The sequence below is a fragment of the Bos javanicus genome, chromosome 5 (genome assembly GCF_032452875.1).
Source record: "Bos javanicus breed banteng chromosome 5, ARS-OSU_banteng_1.0, whole genome shotgun sequence".
Classification (NCBI taxonomy): Eukaryota; Metazoa; Chordata; class Mammalia; order Artiodactyla; family Bovidae; genus Bos; species Bos javanicus.
In genome coordinates this window covers 63,908,407-63,927,647 of record NC_083872.1, presented here as the reverse complement: position 1 = coordinate 63,927,647, position 19,241 = coordinate 63,908,407, and the positions used below count along the sequence as shown (strand labels likewise).

The 19,241-nt window shown below is 37.5% G+C and overlaps 1 protein-coding gene across 4 annotated transcripts in view; it reads left to right on the top strand.

The window, feature by feature from the left end:
- The window catches only part of ANKS1B (ankyrin repeat and sterile alpha motif domain containing 1B), a 1,160,119-nt gene that overhangs the window by 623,560 nt on the left and 517,318 nt on the right, over positions 1 to 19,241 (top strand). For all 4 annotated transcript variants that reach the window (XM_061417010.1, XM_061417008.1, XM_061417009.1 and 1 more), the window contains exons 13-14: positions 4,338 to 4,927; positions 6,895 to 6,967. In XM_061417010.1, the coding sequence (XP_061272994.1) occupies positions 4,338 to 4,927; positions 6,895 to 6,967 (663 nt within the window). The remainder of the gene's footprint in view (positions 1 to 4,337; positions 4,928 to 6,894; positions 6,968 to 19,241) is intronic.

Sequence of the window (19,241 nt, the reverse complement as noted above, 5' to 3'; positions counted from 1 at the left end):
GTTGTGATCCACACAGTCAAAGGCTTTGGCGTAATCAATAAAGCACAAGTAGATGTTTTTCTGGAACTCTCTTGCTTTTTCTATGATCCAGTGGATGTTGGCAATTTGATCTCTGGTTCCTCTGCCTTTTCTAATTTTCACTTAAGTATTTTCCACAGTTTGTTGTGATCCACACAGTCAAAGTCTTTACGTAGTCGATGAAGCAGAAGTAGATGCTTTTCTGGAAATCTCTTGCTTTTTCTATGATATAGAGTATGTTGGCAATTTGATCTCTGGTTCCTCTGCTTTTTTAAATCCAGCTTGAACATCTGGAAGTTCATGGTTCATGTACTGTTGAAGCCTGGCTTGGAGAATTTTGAGTATTATTTTGCTAGCGTGTGGGATGAATGCAACTGATGCACTGACCAAAGCAAGGTACTTGGCCACACGTAACCTCTAAAATCCTATGGGAGGAATGGGTACAGGATGGAGTGTGGCTAAAGGCTAAAGGAGCCTGTGCACATGGAGGTTGTAACTGCATTCAATCAACTGAATAGGTACTCAGCAGGTTCCATATCAGCTTCTCACTGTCTTTACTTTGAGAAATTCTTAGGGTTTGGCCACTGAAATAGGTAATATTTGCCTTTTCAGAACTCTTGGTAAGAATGCTATCAACTGTCTTAATGGCAAGAACTATTCTTCAAAAGCCTAGGCTTATGAGCTAATAATCAAATTCTCTTTTACTGAGAGAAGGGACTGCTTGTGACTAGAGGACTTGAACATTATAAAGCACTTTTGAGATGTGATTATAGTTATTTTTATCAAATCACAGAAGGGATGGTAACCTAATAATAATATTCAAAGAAAAGTTTAAATAATGTTATGCTCCTAAATATCTCACTATAGTGAACATGATCAGAAACCTCTTGACTGTGATTTACAGGGTTTTTTTTTCCCCCCCTTCAGTTCAGTTTAGTTAAGTTCAGTCACTCAGTTGTGTCTGACTCTTTGTGACCCCATGGACTGCAGCAGGCCAGGCCTCCCTGTCCATCACCAACTCCCAGAGTTTACTCAAACTCATGTCCATTGAGTCAGTGATGCCATCCAGCCATCTCATCCTCAGTCATCCCCTTCTTCTTCTGCCTTCAATCTTTCCCAGCATCAGGGTCTTTTCAAATGAGTCAGTTCTTAGCATCAGGTGGCCAAAGTATTGAAGTTTCAGCTTCAGCATCAGCCCTTCCAATAAATATTCAGGACTGAATTCCCCCAGGATGGACTGGTTGGATCTCCTTGCAGTCCAAGGGACTCAAGAGTCTTCTCCAACACCACAGTTCAAAAGCATCAATTCTTCGGTGCTCAGCTTTCTTTATAGTGCAACTCTCACATCCATACATGACTACTGGAAAAACCATAGCTTTAACTAGACAGACCTTTGTTGGTAAAGTAATGTCTCTGCTTTTTAATATGCTGTCTAGGTTGGTTATAACTTTTCTGCCAAGGAGCAAGTGTCCTTTAATTTCATGGCTGCAGTTACCATTTGCAGTGATTTTGGGGCCCCCAAAATAAAGTCTGTCACTGTTTACCCATCTAGTTGCCATGAAGTGATGACCAGATGCCATGATCTTAGCTTTCTGAATGTTGAGTTTTAAGCCAACTTTTTCACTCTCCTCTTTCACTTTCATCAAGAGGCTCTTTAGTTCTTCTTTGCTTTCTGCCATAAGGGTGGTGTCATCTACATATCTGAGGTTATTGATATTTCTCCTGGCAATTTTCATTTCAGCTTGTGCTTCATCCAGCCCAACGTTTTTCATGATGTGCTCTGCATATAAGTTAAACAAGCAGGTGACAATATACAGCCTTGAAGTACTCTGTTCCCTATTTCAATTTTTCCTCTCATACTCAAACTAAACTTCTTTATTTCAGAATTCTTGCTTCCTTCTGCATTATTTACCCATTACTGTCATCTCATACAAACCTACTTATTGTATAAAGCATTATAGGAGAGCCAAGTAGCCCAGCAAGAAAAAGGAGACAATAAGTTCAAACAGAACACCATATTTTACTTTCTCTTAGTATAAGCTTACCTCCATGAAGCAGGAAAAAAAAAATCCTTTTCATCCATTTTTTTCCAAATTCCAGAAATAGTCATAACCAGGAAAGACATATCACTTCCCACAAAGAGCCTATTTGATTGTCCTTGAGCCCTAGATTGTTCTTTTATCTTAATAATAAATTTTCCAGGCCAATGGATATAAGTATCTGATAGGCCTTAGTTTGAATCTCAGCTTAACTACTTATTAGCTGGGGAAATTTAACAGCGTTAAGTTGTCTACATATTAATTTTGACTTCTAAAAATTGGATGTAATAGGGCATATACTCTAGCCTTAGAGAGTTTAAGGCTGCTTTGCCTTACACTCCACACACTCTTCTCCTCCAAGAAAAATCTCTGTTGCAAGAGGAGGGAAAAATCCATGCCCAGTATACTAGAAAGTTTTTATGAGAAGATAAAGTACTTGTGAGAGTACGGGGTGGTACAGATAGTTTCTCTTTTAGATCATTGTCTCATGGATCTCTCATCCTGACACTTTTTTCTTCTACTCAGCACTGTGTTAGGTCTAGGAAGGGAACATCTTCATTTGGGACAGCTAAAGAGGAACCTGGGTGAGGTCTGGAGAATATATAAAGCCAGGATCATACCTGCTTCTACTAGCTCCAAGAGAGACAAAAGCATATGGAGCTGGGGCCAAACTTCAATTAAGAAAGCTGATTTGTCTGTAGCATTCCTTGGGCAAATATCTATTGAGATTTATTGAGGTTGACAATTTGTTTACATATTCTGACCAAATCTCTTTCAATTAGATAACCATGATTGTTATTAATCATTTCATAGAGTTGTTATGATGATCACATAAGGGGATAGAAATATTACCTCTAATTTAGTGAGTAGTAAATAGCTCATGCCTAGTAAATGTTACTTGTTAACTTATAAAAACTTTGATGTTTTTGGTTTATAATAATAACTAACTTCTTTAAGTTGTGAATTAGCAAGTCAGCTTTGAATTTGTTATATTTTATCTACCACATTGACTATATTTTACTTTTTCAGAAGACTAGCCTTATCAGGTAATTTAACTTTTGATCATGGCAAATATTTAGCTGAATGTTAATTAAAGTGACCAGTCAAAAAAGTAGACTGACTCCCTTCGCTAATTTCTTTGGCCAGGTTTTTACACACTGTGTCTTTAAAAGACAAACTAGGTCATTAAAAAAAGCATGGTGTATTTTAAATCTCAGGGCTTCCCAAGGGGTGCAGTGGTAAAGAAGCCACCTGCCAATGTAGGAAACAAAGGAGACAAGGGTTTGATCCCTGGTCGGAAAAATCCCCTGCAGGAGAAAATGGCAACCCACTCCAATATTGGGTTGCCTGGAAACCCAATTTGCCTGGAAAATTCCACAGACAGGGGAGCCTGGTGGGCTACAGTCCATGGGGCCACAAAGAGTTGGACATGACTGAGCACACGCACATATTTTAAATCTCAGAGAACATTTATGTTTCATCTTAGAAAAGATTAAAGTAATAAAAATTTTATTCTTTGGTTTCTTTTCTGGATTACATTTTTAAAGATCTGAAGAAATTGAAAAATAACTAAATCTGTTTCATAGAAGAAAGAAAAGGACAGCTTTGTGTTAGTAGTGCAACATCAGTTTCCTGTAAAAGGGTCTCACTTTTTAGTGATACTGCATTGTTTGCCTGTTAAGCATGGATAAATCCTTTTTGTCTAAATCATATAATTTGTGTAGAATTAATCTTAATTTTATATTTGAAGTAACACATTAGGATTATTACCTTTCAATTATCCCGAATTATACTTCTTTTCAAGGTTTTGTTTTTTATTTTATTTGCTGGGAGAGCAAAGGGATGTCATTATATATGATCTTGATTTACCTGCCTGATGTCCTAACTGTACAATGATTCATTTACTCCAAAAGTTTGAACATGGGTGTCCCATATTAAGAAAACCTAATTTTGTTATCCAATATAAAATATACTCCCTGAGGACAAAGGAGAAGGGTGGGCAATTACTCAATTAATACCCAATTCATAACTTTGAAATACACCCTAAGGTATATCAGGAAGATCTGGTATACACACGCACACACACACACACACACACACACATTTATTTTATACACGGCACTGTAGGGTCATGGGTATTTCATAAAGTGAGGATATCACTGTGTAACAATAAATCAATTGTTTGGACATTACACAGGTTCAAAAGGGTGCTGCTATTGTATCGGGGCTTTCAGAGTCCTTTCCAAATGAGCATCCAGACCTTTTTTTTCTCTTTTGCAGATGATCTCTCTCATCAGGAGGACATTGATCCCCCAAAAGAATATGATCCTGGACAATTTGCAGGTCTCCTTCATGGATCCTCTCCAGCCTGTGAGTCCCCTGAAAATCCATTTCATCTCTATGGGAAAAGAGATGAACGCGAAGAAGAAAAAGATGAAGTCAGTTTGGCAAATAGTCCTTTGCCTTTCAAGCAAACTCCAATAGAAAATAAATCAGAACCTGTGGTAAAGAAAATTAAACCCAAGGTGGTCAGTAGAACAATTTTTCACAAAAAAAGCAGCCAACTTGAAAACCATACCATTGTTGGCACAAGAACAGCTAGAAGTGGATCCCGGAATGGGGACCAGTGGATTGTGAACACTGGGGGATTTGTGGAGAGAGCGTGTACCCTGGGGAGAATAAGGTCATTACCAAAAGCCCTGATCGACATGCATTTATCCAAAACTGTCTCTAAATCGGATTCTGATCTCATTGCCTACCCTTCAAATGAGAAAACATCAAGAGTTAACTGGAGTGAATCTTCACCTGCTGATCACAGCTCTAAAGGGAATTCTGAAAGAACACCATCTTTCACTTCCGAATGGGAAGAAGTAAGATTTGTTCTTCTTGTTATTCTTTACATAAAGCTTTAGCATCAAGAGAGTTTTGAGGAAGGGATTTTCAGCTTTTTAAGTCTTTCAGAGGAAAAAAAATTACCACAAATAGATCCAAGTGGAAGGGAAAAGTTCTAGAGATAATACATGATAATTTCACAGCGAGCATAGAAACAAACACAGTTCCACACATGAGGGGATATCTGTTGTTTCCATAGAAATTGATATCAAGCAGAAGTAATAACTAGCTATGAGGTACAAGAAAATGTTCACATTGTGCCCTACTAAGCATTGCAGCTGACAAATGGAGAAAAATCTTTGTGTTTTTGTTTGCTTTATATCATTTTGTTAATTGCTAAACCCTGTTAGCTCATCTTCCTTCTTTAAAATATCTTATAATTTCAGAAGAGCTTCTTATAATCTTAATATTAAACAGAAAGGTCCTGGCCCTTCTCCAAGTATCATACAAAAAACACAAGTTACTTAGTATTTCCCTTTACAACTATTGGACATTAAAGAAAAATGTGTGCAGTCCATTATGACCAATTTAAGCTCTACTTAAAGACAAAGTCTTCAATTTCTTGGAATTACTCAGGAAGTAAATGCCCTTTTAAGGCTAATAATATATCATCCTTTCTCCATTAAGAGGACTACATCATAAAGTAATAAAGTCTCTTGCTTTTTCTTGAATTTCTGCAAAGAATGGACCACACTCTTCCTCAGCATTTCATTCTAAAATGTCACATTTTGTCTCTCAAAAGATTGTGCCAGTAGAATTAGGTTTTGAAGCACAATAGGTCACTAGAGTATTCTGAGAAATAGAAATGGTCTGGTATTGACATTCTGAATTGAGCTGTTTGAGAAAATCACTTAATCTCTCTGTATCTATTTCAGGGTGAACAAAATGGGACATTTAAGTAATGCTCATTGTCATTTCTGAAACCTGCTGTCTCACTAAGGCTGCTAGGATGATGACCGGGTTTAAAGCATAAATAGCTAAAGCTGAGACAGTCATATTTTCCTATGAATTCCATAGTAGTAGTCTGATAGTTTACTCAGATCTATCCATTTCTTATATTTATTAACTCTGTGAATAATGTAACTTATCTCTTAGAATCAAGTTGTTGCCATTCCTAGATTCTTGTGATTATATGCTACAAATAAGCTTGTGGCTGGTCATACCATTTAATCAGAACTTGGGTCCAGTGGCCACACTTCACTGGTCAGACGAGATGCATGCTCTCAGATCCAAGAGGACAAATGACCAAGAAGATGGACATTGTCACGTGAACTTATCCTCAGCTCCTTCCCCTTCTGAGTTGAAAGAATTCACAATGTCTAACTTACTGACCCATGTAAGTCCAAACAAAGTTCATTTTAGGAAATTCAGAGAAAAGGCAAGTTGATTTCGAAAGTTTAAGAAAAGGAAATTAAATTTGTATTTCTAAAAGCAATTCAAAAGATGTCTGTCTCCCTTTAAATCTTTCTCTGTTGATCTCTTAATTGGAGTTTTGCAGTGGCAATAATATCAAGAATATATGCTTCTGGCAGTGGAAAGTCATTTTAAAATGCAGTGCTGTATGCTCAATGAAATGAGTCAAACAGAGAAAGATAAATGCTATATGATATCACTTATATATGTAATCTAAAAAATACAACAAACTACTGAATATAACAAAAACGAAGCCGACTCACAGGTCCAGAGAACAACAAGCTAGTGTTACCAGTGGAGGCCGGAAGAACAATACAGAGGTGAGGAACTAAGAGGTACAAACTACTGGCTAAAAGATAGGGTCAAGGGTATATCTTGCAACACAGGAAATACAGCCAATATTTTGTAATCACTGTAAATGGAAATAGCCTTTAAAATTTGTATAAAAACTAAAAATAAGAAATTTAAAAAACAAAAGTGCAACACAAAGCGAATGTAATAATTCATTTTATATGTTTTTTGTTTCACACAGATCGACAAAATAATGAATTCCATAGATGTTGGAATTAACAGTGAACTTCGAGAAATTAATGGTGAGAACACAAGTAAGGAAATCTCTCCTTTATGTTGTAATGAATAAATGTACTCAGGGACTAGTTATAAAATGATAGGAGTCTATAGATAATTCATCTTTTACCATAATAATAATAGCTGCAAATTATTTCCCTCCATTCATGTCGAACAACCATGATCTCTAAACAATATCAACTATATAGATTTAGCAAACTGAGAGATTTTCTTCCCCATGTGCTATTTTACTATGCCAGTTAACATTAATGTAGAGCTAAGTATGGGCATGCATGCATGCTAAGTTGCTTCAGTTGTGTCCAACTCTGTGACCCTATAGACTGTAGCCCACCAGGCTCCTCTGTCCATGGGGATTCTCCAGGGAAGAGTAATGGAGCAAGTGATCATTTTTTAAAAAGACTAAATAATTTTTGCTGAAACATATTTGTTTTAGTGTTTAAAAACTAAAAAAAAAAAAAAAAAAAGAAACCTACTAAAAAAGTACCAAAATCATGTGACTTTGATTAGTGACACAAACATGATATGATGACACATGTAGCTATCTCTTTCACACACAAATGCTGATAAACATTGAGGACTTTTCCAGTATCCAAAGAGCCAGCCTAGGAATGCATGTTGCCAGATAGTTCTTTCAGATATGCTTAAAGAATAATTTCAAGAAAACTGTAGGGAATGTTGTTTTTTTTTTTTTTTTTTTTTTACACTGATGTGAAGGTAAGAATGTGTTTTCTTATCATAGTAAGTTCTCCATTACTGAGAATATTCAAGCAGAGACTTAATGCATCTCTGTTGGAAGACAGGTGACATTGAACAGTAATATTACAAAATTCTTCAGATAGTACCATAGAATTGTGAAAATGTTACAAACATGATTATAATGAAAATAAGAGTAAATGTTAAAAAAGCCACTTGGGCAAAATTGCCTTTGAAGGACATTTTAGTAGTCAACAATCCAGTTTATTTTCACTTAATTCTCTTCTTTCCCCCTCTTAGATTGCCATCCTATCCTTTGCTCATGTTTTTCTACAGTGATAATGAAAATGAAAGACTCAATCCCCAAAGCATCATTACTATTAACAAAGACTGGTTCTGTATGCGCCTTAATTTTCACTTCTTAATTACACACTAATTACGCACTAAGTGATTGACCATAACATGTGGCATTCCAATTGACCATCAGGCCATTTGTGAATTACAGCTCTACTGGGCAGAAGGTTTTTCCCTCTTGAGACCAGCTAGAACTAGAGAAGTGATAAACAACCCTGTGAAGATGACATTCCATGTCTAATGTGTTGGGGTACTGAGTCTGGTCAGGAAATAACATGATGAAATAAAAAGTCAGACAGACATGAATTCATATATCAGTCCTGCTGTTTACTAGCTACTTGATCTTAGGCAACACACTCAGTTTCCTCATAAAATGAAAATATTAATATAGGATCATTGTAGAAACATGTTCAATGGCATGCGAGTCGAGTCTGACATATGTAGACATGTATTAAATTTTAGCTCTCCATTGCTCTATCATGAGGGAGATGTTGTGTTAGACACTATGGGCATATGAAGAAAAACACACAGCAGCCCTTCTTTTAAGAACTTTATAATGTCAGCTAGTCTCACAGCTTTCATGTTCAATTTGCTGTATTCCCTGAAATTGTGATGTGTCAATTAGAATGCAGGTCATAACAAAGCTGACAGTCAGTTGGTACCAGGGAAGAGTAATCACTAAAAGAGACCATAAATTCCAATGCACCCTGGCAAAGAGAAGAGAAAAAATCTAGAATGTATTGATTTAAATGTTCTAAATTATTCTGAAATCTGAGTATTCTCTTTTCACTTGACAATGAGGAAGAGATGTGCAATGAAATCAACAGGAGGTAAATTTAGAGTGAACACGGGAAATACTACTTTACCAAATGTATGTTATCAGTGTCTGGAATTTTGTTTTGGAAGGCCACTGAACCAAGCACTATGCCTGGCTTCATCAGAGCTGCATAGTTTATGAGCATTTATGATGTTTGTTGCTAAAAACCTCAGAAGGTGATTCAGTTCAGTTCAGTCACTCAGTCGTGTCCAACTCTTTGCGACCCCATGGACTGCAGCACTCCAGGCCTCCCTGTCTGTCACCAACTCCTGGAGTTTACTCAGACTCATGTCCTTTGGGGGAGACTAAAACCATAGGCTATGGAGATACATGATGGATCAAGAATCAACACTGAATTTTCCAAACTCTTGCCCCTTATGTTTCATTGTTTTTATTTGCCCTCCCCTGACCCCACTTGCATTTCTAATTTCAGGTGTTTTCATAAACAAAATATTTATTGAACCAAAAAAGGATCTGGCTTCCCTGGTGGCTCAGACGGTAAAGCGTCTGTCTACAATGCAGGAGACCCGGGTTTGATCCCTGGGTTGGGAAGATCCCCTGGCGAAGGAAATGGCAATCCACTCCAAGACTATTGCCTGGAAAATCCCATGGACAGACGAGCCTGGTAGGCTACAGGCCATGGGGTCTTCGCAAAGAGTTGGACACAACCGCGCGACTTCACTTTCACTTTCCATCTCCATTCCTATGAATCAGCTCAAAGTTTGAGCAGTTTCTATGAATCATATAACTAGTTCCACTCATAGAAATCAGTTTTCTCTATCTTTTAAAAAGTTTCCTCAGCAGTTATATAGTAGTTAGAAACTGCTGGCAGCCCCAGTTGTCCAGGACTAAGACAGAAATAGAGTAAATATATTTACTGACTTTATTTTAGGTCAGTCCCTTAGGTTCTCACTTGGACTAACATTCATGGATGATTTTTACAAACACAATGTCTGGCTTCCCACTGGAAATCAGACTTAAATGCCAAACACTTTGGCAGTAGGATTCAATTATATTGAATACTTCATTTTACGTAGAACATCCTGTTCTTTGGTAATGCTGTACATGTGATGTGATAGTACATTTTATGTCATCATGTACACCCAGATATAAGATTTTTTTCAGGGAACAGGTTTTGAGGTTCAGATTCCAGTGTCATGTTTTAGTGGTTTTGTGACCTTTGATCTCAGTTTCCTCCCCTATAAATTCAGATTTTTAACAACTCCCTCATAAGGTGGCTGCAAGGTAAGCAGGTGATCAATAAATATAAATTCTCTTACCTTTTTATCCAGGTATACATAACTGATCCTTCTATGTAGAGTATATACCACACAACAAGAAATACTTGGGAAATCTGATTTGCTTTTCTTTTTGACCAGTGAAAATTGTAATTAAGCTTTAACTATTCATATTCTAAGTTGCTTTCATATGAAGTCTTTCTTGAAGTTTTATTTCTTAACCATTGTCTTTGTATAACAAAGAAGTACTTTCAAGTTAGGAAATTTACCATGTTCACTGGAACCACTTCAGATTGTCACACTTTCCAAGAATCAGGCTGATGATCTTCTTGATGAAACTGAGGATCACGTAAGTATAGAAAGAAAATGAAAGTGAAGTCGCTCAGTTGTGTCCAACTCTTTGTGACCCCACGGACTGTAGCCCACCAGCCTCCTCTGTCCATGGAATTTTCCAGGCAAGAGTACTAGAGTGGGTTGCCATTTCCTTCTCCAGGGGATCTTCCCGCCCCAGGGATTGAACCTGGGTCTCCCGTATTGCAGGCAGATGCTTTACCATCTGAGCCACCAGGGAAGCCCACTTAAGTAAAGTGGAGGCAACAAGTGGCTCCACCAGACCCGCTTATCTTACATAACAGCAAATACATAGTAAAATCAAGTGCCCAGACATTGCCATACAGGGGTGGTAGATAATCTTATAAACAACCCCCCTATTTCTAACTGGTTTCTATAATCTGCTAAACTACTTTAGGTGTATGGACTGTGTTAGATTGATCTCAGGTACCTGAATGTAAAATTAGTATTTCGTTAAAAGGTATTGTTTAAAGCTGGGATTTTTTTCCTCTTATACTTAAGATTGAATTGTATTCAGAGGAATATTCTAGAGTCTTTTAAAACTCTACTTTTGCCAATATATGAATTTCACCTAAATTGTATTTATAAATGAAAGCTATTAAAGTGAATTTGTAAAGGCTTTTTACCATAGACTGCACCATCTACATTGAATACATACAGCAATTCTGAAGTTATTTGCTAGAGAATACATAGCTCTGAAAGTTGTGTGTGTGTTTGTTTGTGCACACGTGTGCGTGCGCATAGTCACTCAGTCATGTCCGACTTTTTGCAACCCCATGGACTGTAGCCCGCCAGGCTCCTCTGTCCGTGGGGATCTCCAGGCGAGAGTATTAGAGTGGGTTGCCATGCCCTCCTCAAGGGGATCCTCCCAACCCAGGGATCAAACCCAGCTCTCCTGCATTGCAGGCGAATTCTTTGCCAACTGAGCCACCAGGGAAGCCTGAAAACAAGTTAATGATAATCCACCATCCTGCTTTCTAAGCTTTTGCTTTTCTTCCTCCAGGAGTCTAAGGACCAGGTAACAGTGCAGGGTTCCTCATAGCCATAGAGACCCTCCATGGAGAGTTTCTAGGAATTTAGGAACTCTCTAAGGCAGACTAAGGGGTCTCTCCTCCTGAGCTATGCTTCACCTTCTCCCTGGTCTACTGGAGGGAGAGAGCTCACATGGCCCTTTCCCCAAAGAGCTTCTATTTCTGAATGGCTTGGGCCGACATCCCCACAGCTTCACAAGTTGCTCCCCCTGATGCTTTAGTTGCTTCCAGGTCCCTGATATTTATTCACATGGCTTAGATCTGCATCCAGAGGGACTTTGCCACTGATGTAACTGATAGCTGACCTCCTGCTGAGATTGTTGATGAGAATATCATTCCTCAAACTGTAGGAGAGCATGTTTGGTTTTCGTTTTTTTTTTTTTTTTTTAATGTATTTAGAATTTCGAAGGCAATGGCACCCCACTCCAGTACTTTTGCCTGGAAAATCCCATGGATGGAGGAGCCTGGTGGGCTGCAGTCCACTGGGGTCGCTAGAGTCGGACACGACTGAGCAACTTCACTTTCACTTTTCACTTTCATGCATTGGAGAAGGAAATGGCAACCCACTCCAGTGTTCTTGCCTGGAGAATCCCAGGGACGGGGGAGCCTGGTGGGCTGCTGTCTATGGGGTCGCACAGAGTTGGACACGACTGAAGCGACTTAGCAGCAGCAGCAGCAGAGTCCCCTATTAGAAAAAAGACAAAGAGGAAAGAAGCTGAATTGTATTCCTTTTTTCCTGTGTGCCAGATGCTATGCAACTTACTCTTGTGAACATTCAATTCTCCAAATAAGTCAGTGGTATTATACCCATTTTATAGATGAAGAAAGGGTAACTTGTTAAAGTCAGTTCCTTCAAATGTAGATTGATTTCTTCCTGAAGTTCATATTCCTTTCAATAAAATATGTTACTATAAAGAACAATGGAAGCCAGCCCTTTGGTTCTTCCTCTTTAGTTCAATTCATATGCATTTGTACTATAGAGAGCCAACTGAGGTGTTTAAGTGTAAAACCAACCACTTGCTCTTAGCAAAACCTAACTTGGTATGGAAGACTTTAGCTCAAACCCCAAAGCCCTCCTAAAGCACAAACCACATGGTCATATATTAAAATGAATCATAGACCTGAATATCTCCTACCTCCCAAAAGTGAATGCATATGCTAATAATGATTTGGGTTTCACTTATTTTCAGAGGAAGAATTTCCTTGCCTCTGGTAATATTCTTTTTTCCATGAACTGTTAAATTGTACATAAAATCCTCTCTGTGAAATGCTGTGCAACAGGCATAATTTATTTTTGATTTTTATTTCTCTTTGCAGCACTATTTTTAATAGAGCCAACTGGGGGAAGGTGGGTAGTAGAATACGTTAGCTTACAAGCACACTATTTTGTCTAAATCAAGAGAGAACTTATTTTTATTATTATTTTATATAACACTTCACTGAGTAACTCGTTTTTTTCCCCCAGATAGATTAAATCTAAGAAATCCCTCAATAATAGAATAACCATGTAGCAATATGAATTAAGTGAGCATTAAACTAGCCTGAGTTCACTAATCTCTATCAAGAGATAGTATTTAATCAACCAAGCAATTGTGTCCTTAGCAAAATAGACCCTAAAATTTATTTAACATCTTTTATTCTAAATAGTCATTAAAAACTAAAATAGCCTACATAATATAGATTTTGATCACTAGAATATGGCTGAGATTCTCCGGTTTTGAAAGTACAAGTAATATTCATATGTGAAATTCAGTTTCTCTTAAGTATGAAATAATTGGGTGTTATTCTCTGGCCTAATATTTGCTTATGATGTATCAATAGTTGGAACCTGTACATTGTTTTCCCTTCAACATAATATTTAACCTTCTAGAAGAGGCCTAGAGAGGTGAGCAAGTGCTGTCTTCAACTTATACTGATACCCTTTCCACACCATCTTTCATATATGATCAGTCAACATCTGTTCCCATACATCCCATGATGATAAGTTCACCACTTCCAGAGATAATATATTTTACCACTGGGAAGCTCAAATCGTTAAAAATTCATGTTTTTCAAGTCCCTTCTATCCATTTTCCCTTAAAAAATCTTCAGTGATACAAAGGATGAATGCTGCTGCTGCTCATTGCTCAGTCGTGTCCATCTCTGCAACCCCATGGACTGTAGCCCACCAAGCTCCTCCAACCATGGGATTTTCCCAGCAAGAACACTGGAGTGGGCTACCATGCCCTCCTCCAGGGAATCTTCCCAACTCCAGGGATGAATAATGACCCATTACTTTTAATAAATTATGAATATCTTAAGGATAGACTTTCCCAGTGACTCAGCAGTAACAAATCCGCCTGCAGTTCAGGAAACATGGAGATGTGGGTTTGATCCCTGGATCAGGAAGATGCCCTGGAGAAGGAATGGCAACCCACTACAGTATTCTTGCCTGGGGGACAGAGGAACCTGGTGGGCCACAGTTCATGGGGTCACAAAAAAGAGTCAGACATGACTAAGCAACTAAACAACAACAACAAATCTTAAGGATATAGCTGATATTTTTGATAGACCACACACCTCTTGCACATTTACCATTAAGCTGGAGAACAGTTGCAAAGAGTCTTCTTTGTAGACACTTTAAAAATAGTAGCTGCATGACTTCCACATAAATGTCAGAGCATTTTACAAAGTCTACCATCAATAACCTCATACTTGTGAGAGTAGGAGGTAAAAATAATTAGGAGTGATTTGAAATATAGATACAGACCTTCATAAGTTATAGATCATCATAATGATTACTTTCAAATTTGTTTTTGATACAAATTTGTTTTCCCAAATTATAATGAGGAATGAAGTGATAAACATGAGTCATTTACCCATGAGAAAAACTTTAAAGCTTATACTGGTTGTTCTATGATACACTATTCTGATAACAAAGGGTTTCTTATCTACTAGTATTTTTGATACTTGAGTATAAAATTTTAGAGAGTTATATAAATTTAAGAACAATGATACCCAACAATGTCACTTTTAGAAATGTATCCTAAGGAAAAAGGACAAGAGCAAAATATGTATATGTGTGTGTGTGTATATACATATATATGTGTCTTTTATGATCATTGAAGAAATAGAATCAAACCAAATTACCATTTATAGAGATTTGTAACATCAGTTACTGTAATTCCTTATGATGAAATGTTGAATAGCTAATTAAAAATGACATTGTGTCTATTTTTATTACTGTGGAAATATAGCCATAATATACTACTTAGTGGAAAAAGTTGATAACCAAATAAATTATCATCCCATCTTTTAATGCACATGCATGAAAAAGTTCTGGAAGGACATATGAAAAAAGTTAACAGCAGATGTCTCTGAGTAAGTTTATCAGTGATTTTTATTTTCTGCTTTCCTAAATTTTCCAAAATTTTTATAGTAAGCATCACTCACTTCAGTCACTTGGTTGAGTCCAACTCTTTTTGACACCATTTTCATTGTCTACATCATTTACTAGAAGAAAGTATGCATGAATTTAGTAAATAAATAAATAGTAAACAAATGGCTATTTATGCAGTCACAAATATGCAAACGTGTATATGTAAACACTTATACATGAAACATATAAATGTTACAGTTATCAGTCCTTACCATTATCAGTTAGTCATTCAGTTGAGTCTGACTCTTTGCAACCCCATGGACTGTAACCCACCAGGCTCCTAAGTCTATGGAATTCAACAAGCGAGAATATTGGAATGGGTAGCCATTCCCTTCTCCAGGCAATCTTCCCTGCCCAGGGTTCAAATCTCGGTCTCCCACATTGCAGGCAGATTCTTCACCATCTGAGCCACCAGGGAAGCTCTTGGTGGTGATTAAATTTTGCCAAGTGAATGCTTTATTGAATGTGATTAAGTCTTTTTATCAGTTCTGAGTTAAAATAGGTGTGCTTCAGTGGTTTCACAAAAGAGATTCATTTGATTTCTTTTAGTTTTTATTACTGGAAAAGCTATTTTTAAATAACTACACAAATTTTTTAAATACCCATAACCCAACCCCTGATCAAAAATGACTTTTTTCTTTTGTCCATGTCCTGGTCTGTGTATATATTCTAGTGACCTTCTAGCCTTTGTCTATGTACACAGTCAATTTGTATATAATAATAATTTTATAGATAGAATTTTACAATCTTCATTTTCATATTCAGTTCAGTTCAGTCGCTCAGTCATGTCCAACTCTTTGCAACCCCATGGTCTGCAGCACATCAAGCTTCTGTGTCCATCACCAACCCCCTCTAGCTTGCTCAAACTCATGTCCACCAAATCAGTGATGCCATTTTCATATTACCATTTCACAAAATTCTATTATCTTACTTTTTTCTCTTATTCCCTTGCTTCATTCTTTTTATGAATATCCAGTGTTAGCATGGTGTATATGCTTCCACTTTTCTTTAAGTTCATGCAATCCCAAATAGAAAGATGATAGATAGATAAATAGATGAATGTTGCTTGTGCTTTAAAAACATGAATTCATGCTGTATATATTTCTCTGCAATTTATTCTCATTTGACATTAATCATAGTTTTGCCTTACTTTTATAATCAGTAAAAATCTATGAAACAAAATTGCACTGGTGAAGTTCACTCTCAGAGAGGAAAGGAGGTCTGATCTGATTCTTACTCCTACCACTGCACTAACTTGCTGCTCAGTTCAGTTCAGTTGCTCAGTCGTGTCCAACTCTTTTGCAACCCCATGGACTGCAGCACGCCAGGCTTCCCAGTCCATCACCAACTCCCAGAGTTCACTCAGACTCACGTCCATTGAGTCAGTGATGCCATCCAGCCATCTCATCCTCTGTCATCCCCTTCTTCTTCTGCCTTCAATCTTTTCTAGCATCAGGGTCTTTTCAAATGAGTCAGTTCTTAGCATCAGGTGGCCAAAGTATTGGAGTTTCAGCTGTCAGCATCAGTCCTTCCAGTGAATATTCAGGGCTGATTTCCCCCAGGATGGACTGGTTGGATCTCCTTGCAGTCCAAGGGACTCTCAAGAGTCTTCTCCAACACCACAGTTCAAAAGCATCAATTCTTTCGTGCTCAGCTTTCTTTATAGTCCAACTCTCACATCCATACATGACTACTGGATAAACCATAGCTTTGACTGGATGGACATTTGTTGGCAAAGTAATGTCTCTGCTTTTTAATATGCTGTCTAGGTTGTTCATAACTTTTCTTCCAAGGAGCAAGCGTCTTTTAATTTCATGGCTACAGTCACCATTGCAGTGATTTTGGAGCCCCCCAAAATAAAGTCTGTCTCTATTTCCACTGTTTCCCCATCTATGTGCCATGAAGTGATGGGACCAGATGCTATGATCTTAGTTTTCTAAATGTTGAGTTTTAAGCCAACTTTTTCACTCTCCTCTTTCACTTGCTGTATGACTTGAAAAATAACACCTCACAATGGACCTCAGTTTCCTAATTTAAAAATTAAAAGATAGAACTAGATCTTATCTCTGTAATTCCATGACATATTTTATCTTTTGTCTTATGGATTATTCTTTGGCAGAGTGTCCTTTAAAGCTTTCCAATTCTTAATTTCTTAAGGACAAATTATCAATAAATCTTCAATATGTGTATTTCAACTAGCTTCTTCTAGGAATGTTGCCAGATCCTCATTTACAATGCTTTTATTTTTTTTTTTTTTATTCTTCCAATTTTATTTTATTTTTAAACTTTACATAATTGTATTAGTTTTGCCAAATATCAAAATGAATCCGCCACAGGTATACATGTGTTCCCCATCCCGAACCCTCCTCCCTCCTCCCTCCCCATACCATCCCTCTGGGCCGTCCCAGTGCACCAGCCCCAAGCATCCAGCATCATGCATCGAACCTGGACTGGCAACTCGTTTCCTACATGATATTTTACATGTTTCATTGCCATTCTCCCACATCTTCCCACCCTCTCCCTCTCCCACAGAGTCCATAAGACTGTTCTATACATCAGTGTCTCTTTTGCTGTCTCGTACACCGGGTTATTGTTACCATCTTTCTAAATTCCATATATATGCGTTAGTATACTGTATTTATGTTTTTCCTTCTGGCTTACTTCACTCTGTATAATAGGCTCCAGTTTCATCCACCTCATTAGAACTGATTCAAATGTATTCTTTTTAATGGCTGAGTAATACTCCATTGTGTATATGTACCACAGCTTTCTTATCCATTCATCTGCTGATGGACATCTAGGTTGCTTCCACGTCTTGGCTATTATAAACAGTGCTGCGATGAACATTGGAGTACACGTGTCTCTTTCCCTTCTGGTTTCCTCAGTGTATATGCCCAGCAGTGGGATTGCTGGGTCATAAGGCAGTTCTATTTCCAGTTTTTTAAGGAATCTCCACACTGTTCTCCATAGTGGCTGTACTAGTTTGCATTCCCACCAACAGTGTAAGAGGGTTCCCTTTTCTCCACACCCTCTCCAGCATTTATTATTTGTAGACTTTTGGATCGCAGCCATTCTGACTGGTGTGAAATGGTACCTCATAGTGGTTTTGATTTGCATTTCTCTGATAATGAGTGATGTTGAGCATCTTTTCATGTGTTTGTTAGCCATCTGTATGTCTTTTTTGGAGAAATGTCTATTTAGTTCTTTGGCCCATTTTTTGATTGGGTCGTTTATTTTTCTGGAGTTGAGCTGTAGGAGTTGCTTGTATATTTTTGAGATTAGTTGTTTGTCGGTTGCTTCATTTGCTATTATTTTCTCCCATTCTGAAGGCTGTCTTTTCACCTTGCTAATAGTTTCCTTTGATGTGCAGAAGCTTTTAAGGTTAATTAGGTCCCATTTGTTTATTTTTGCTTTTATTTCCAATATTCTGGGAGGTGGGTCATAGAGGATCCTGCTGTGATGTATGTCGGAGAGTGTTTTGCCTATGTTCTCCTCTAGGAGTTTTATAGTTTCTGGTCTTACGTTTAGATCTTTAATCCATTTTGAGTTTATTTTTGTGTATGGTGTTAGAAAGTGGTCCAGTTTCATTCTTTTACAAGTGGTTGACCAGATTTCCCAGCACCACTTGTTAAAGAGATTGTCTTTAATCCATTGTATATTCTTGCCTCCTTTGTCGAAGATAAGGTGTCCATATGTGCGTGGATTTATCTCTGGGCTTTCTATTTTATTCCATTGATCAATATTTCTGTCTTTGTGCCAGTACCATACTGTCTTGATAACTGTGGCTTTGTAGTAGAGCCTGAAGTCAGGTAAGTTGATTCCTCCAGTTCCATTCTTCTTTCTCAAGATCGCTTTGGCTATTCGAGGTTTTTTGTATTTCCATACAAATTGTGAAATTATTTGTTCTAGCTCTGTGAAGAATACTGTTGGTAGCTTGATAGGGATTGCGTTGAATCTATAAATTGCTTTGGGTAGTATACTCATTTTCACTATATTGATTCTTCCAATCCATGAACATGGTATATTTCTCCATCTATTAGTGTCCTCTTTGATTTCTTTCACCAGTGTTTTATAGTTTTCTATATATAGGTCTTTAGTTTCTTTAGGTAGATATATTCCTAAGTATTTTATTCTTTCCGTTGCAATGGTGAATGGAATTGTTTCCTTAATTTCTCTTTCTGTTTTCTCATTATTAGTGTATAGGAATGCAAGGGATTTCTGTGTGTTGATTTTATATCCTGCAACTTTACTGTAGTCATTGATTATTTCTAGTAATTTTCTGGTGGACTCTTTAGGGTTTTCTATGTAGAGGATCATGTCATCTGCAAATAGTGAGAGTTTTACTTCTTCTTTTCCAATTTGGATTCCTTTTATTTCTTTTTCTGCTCT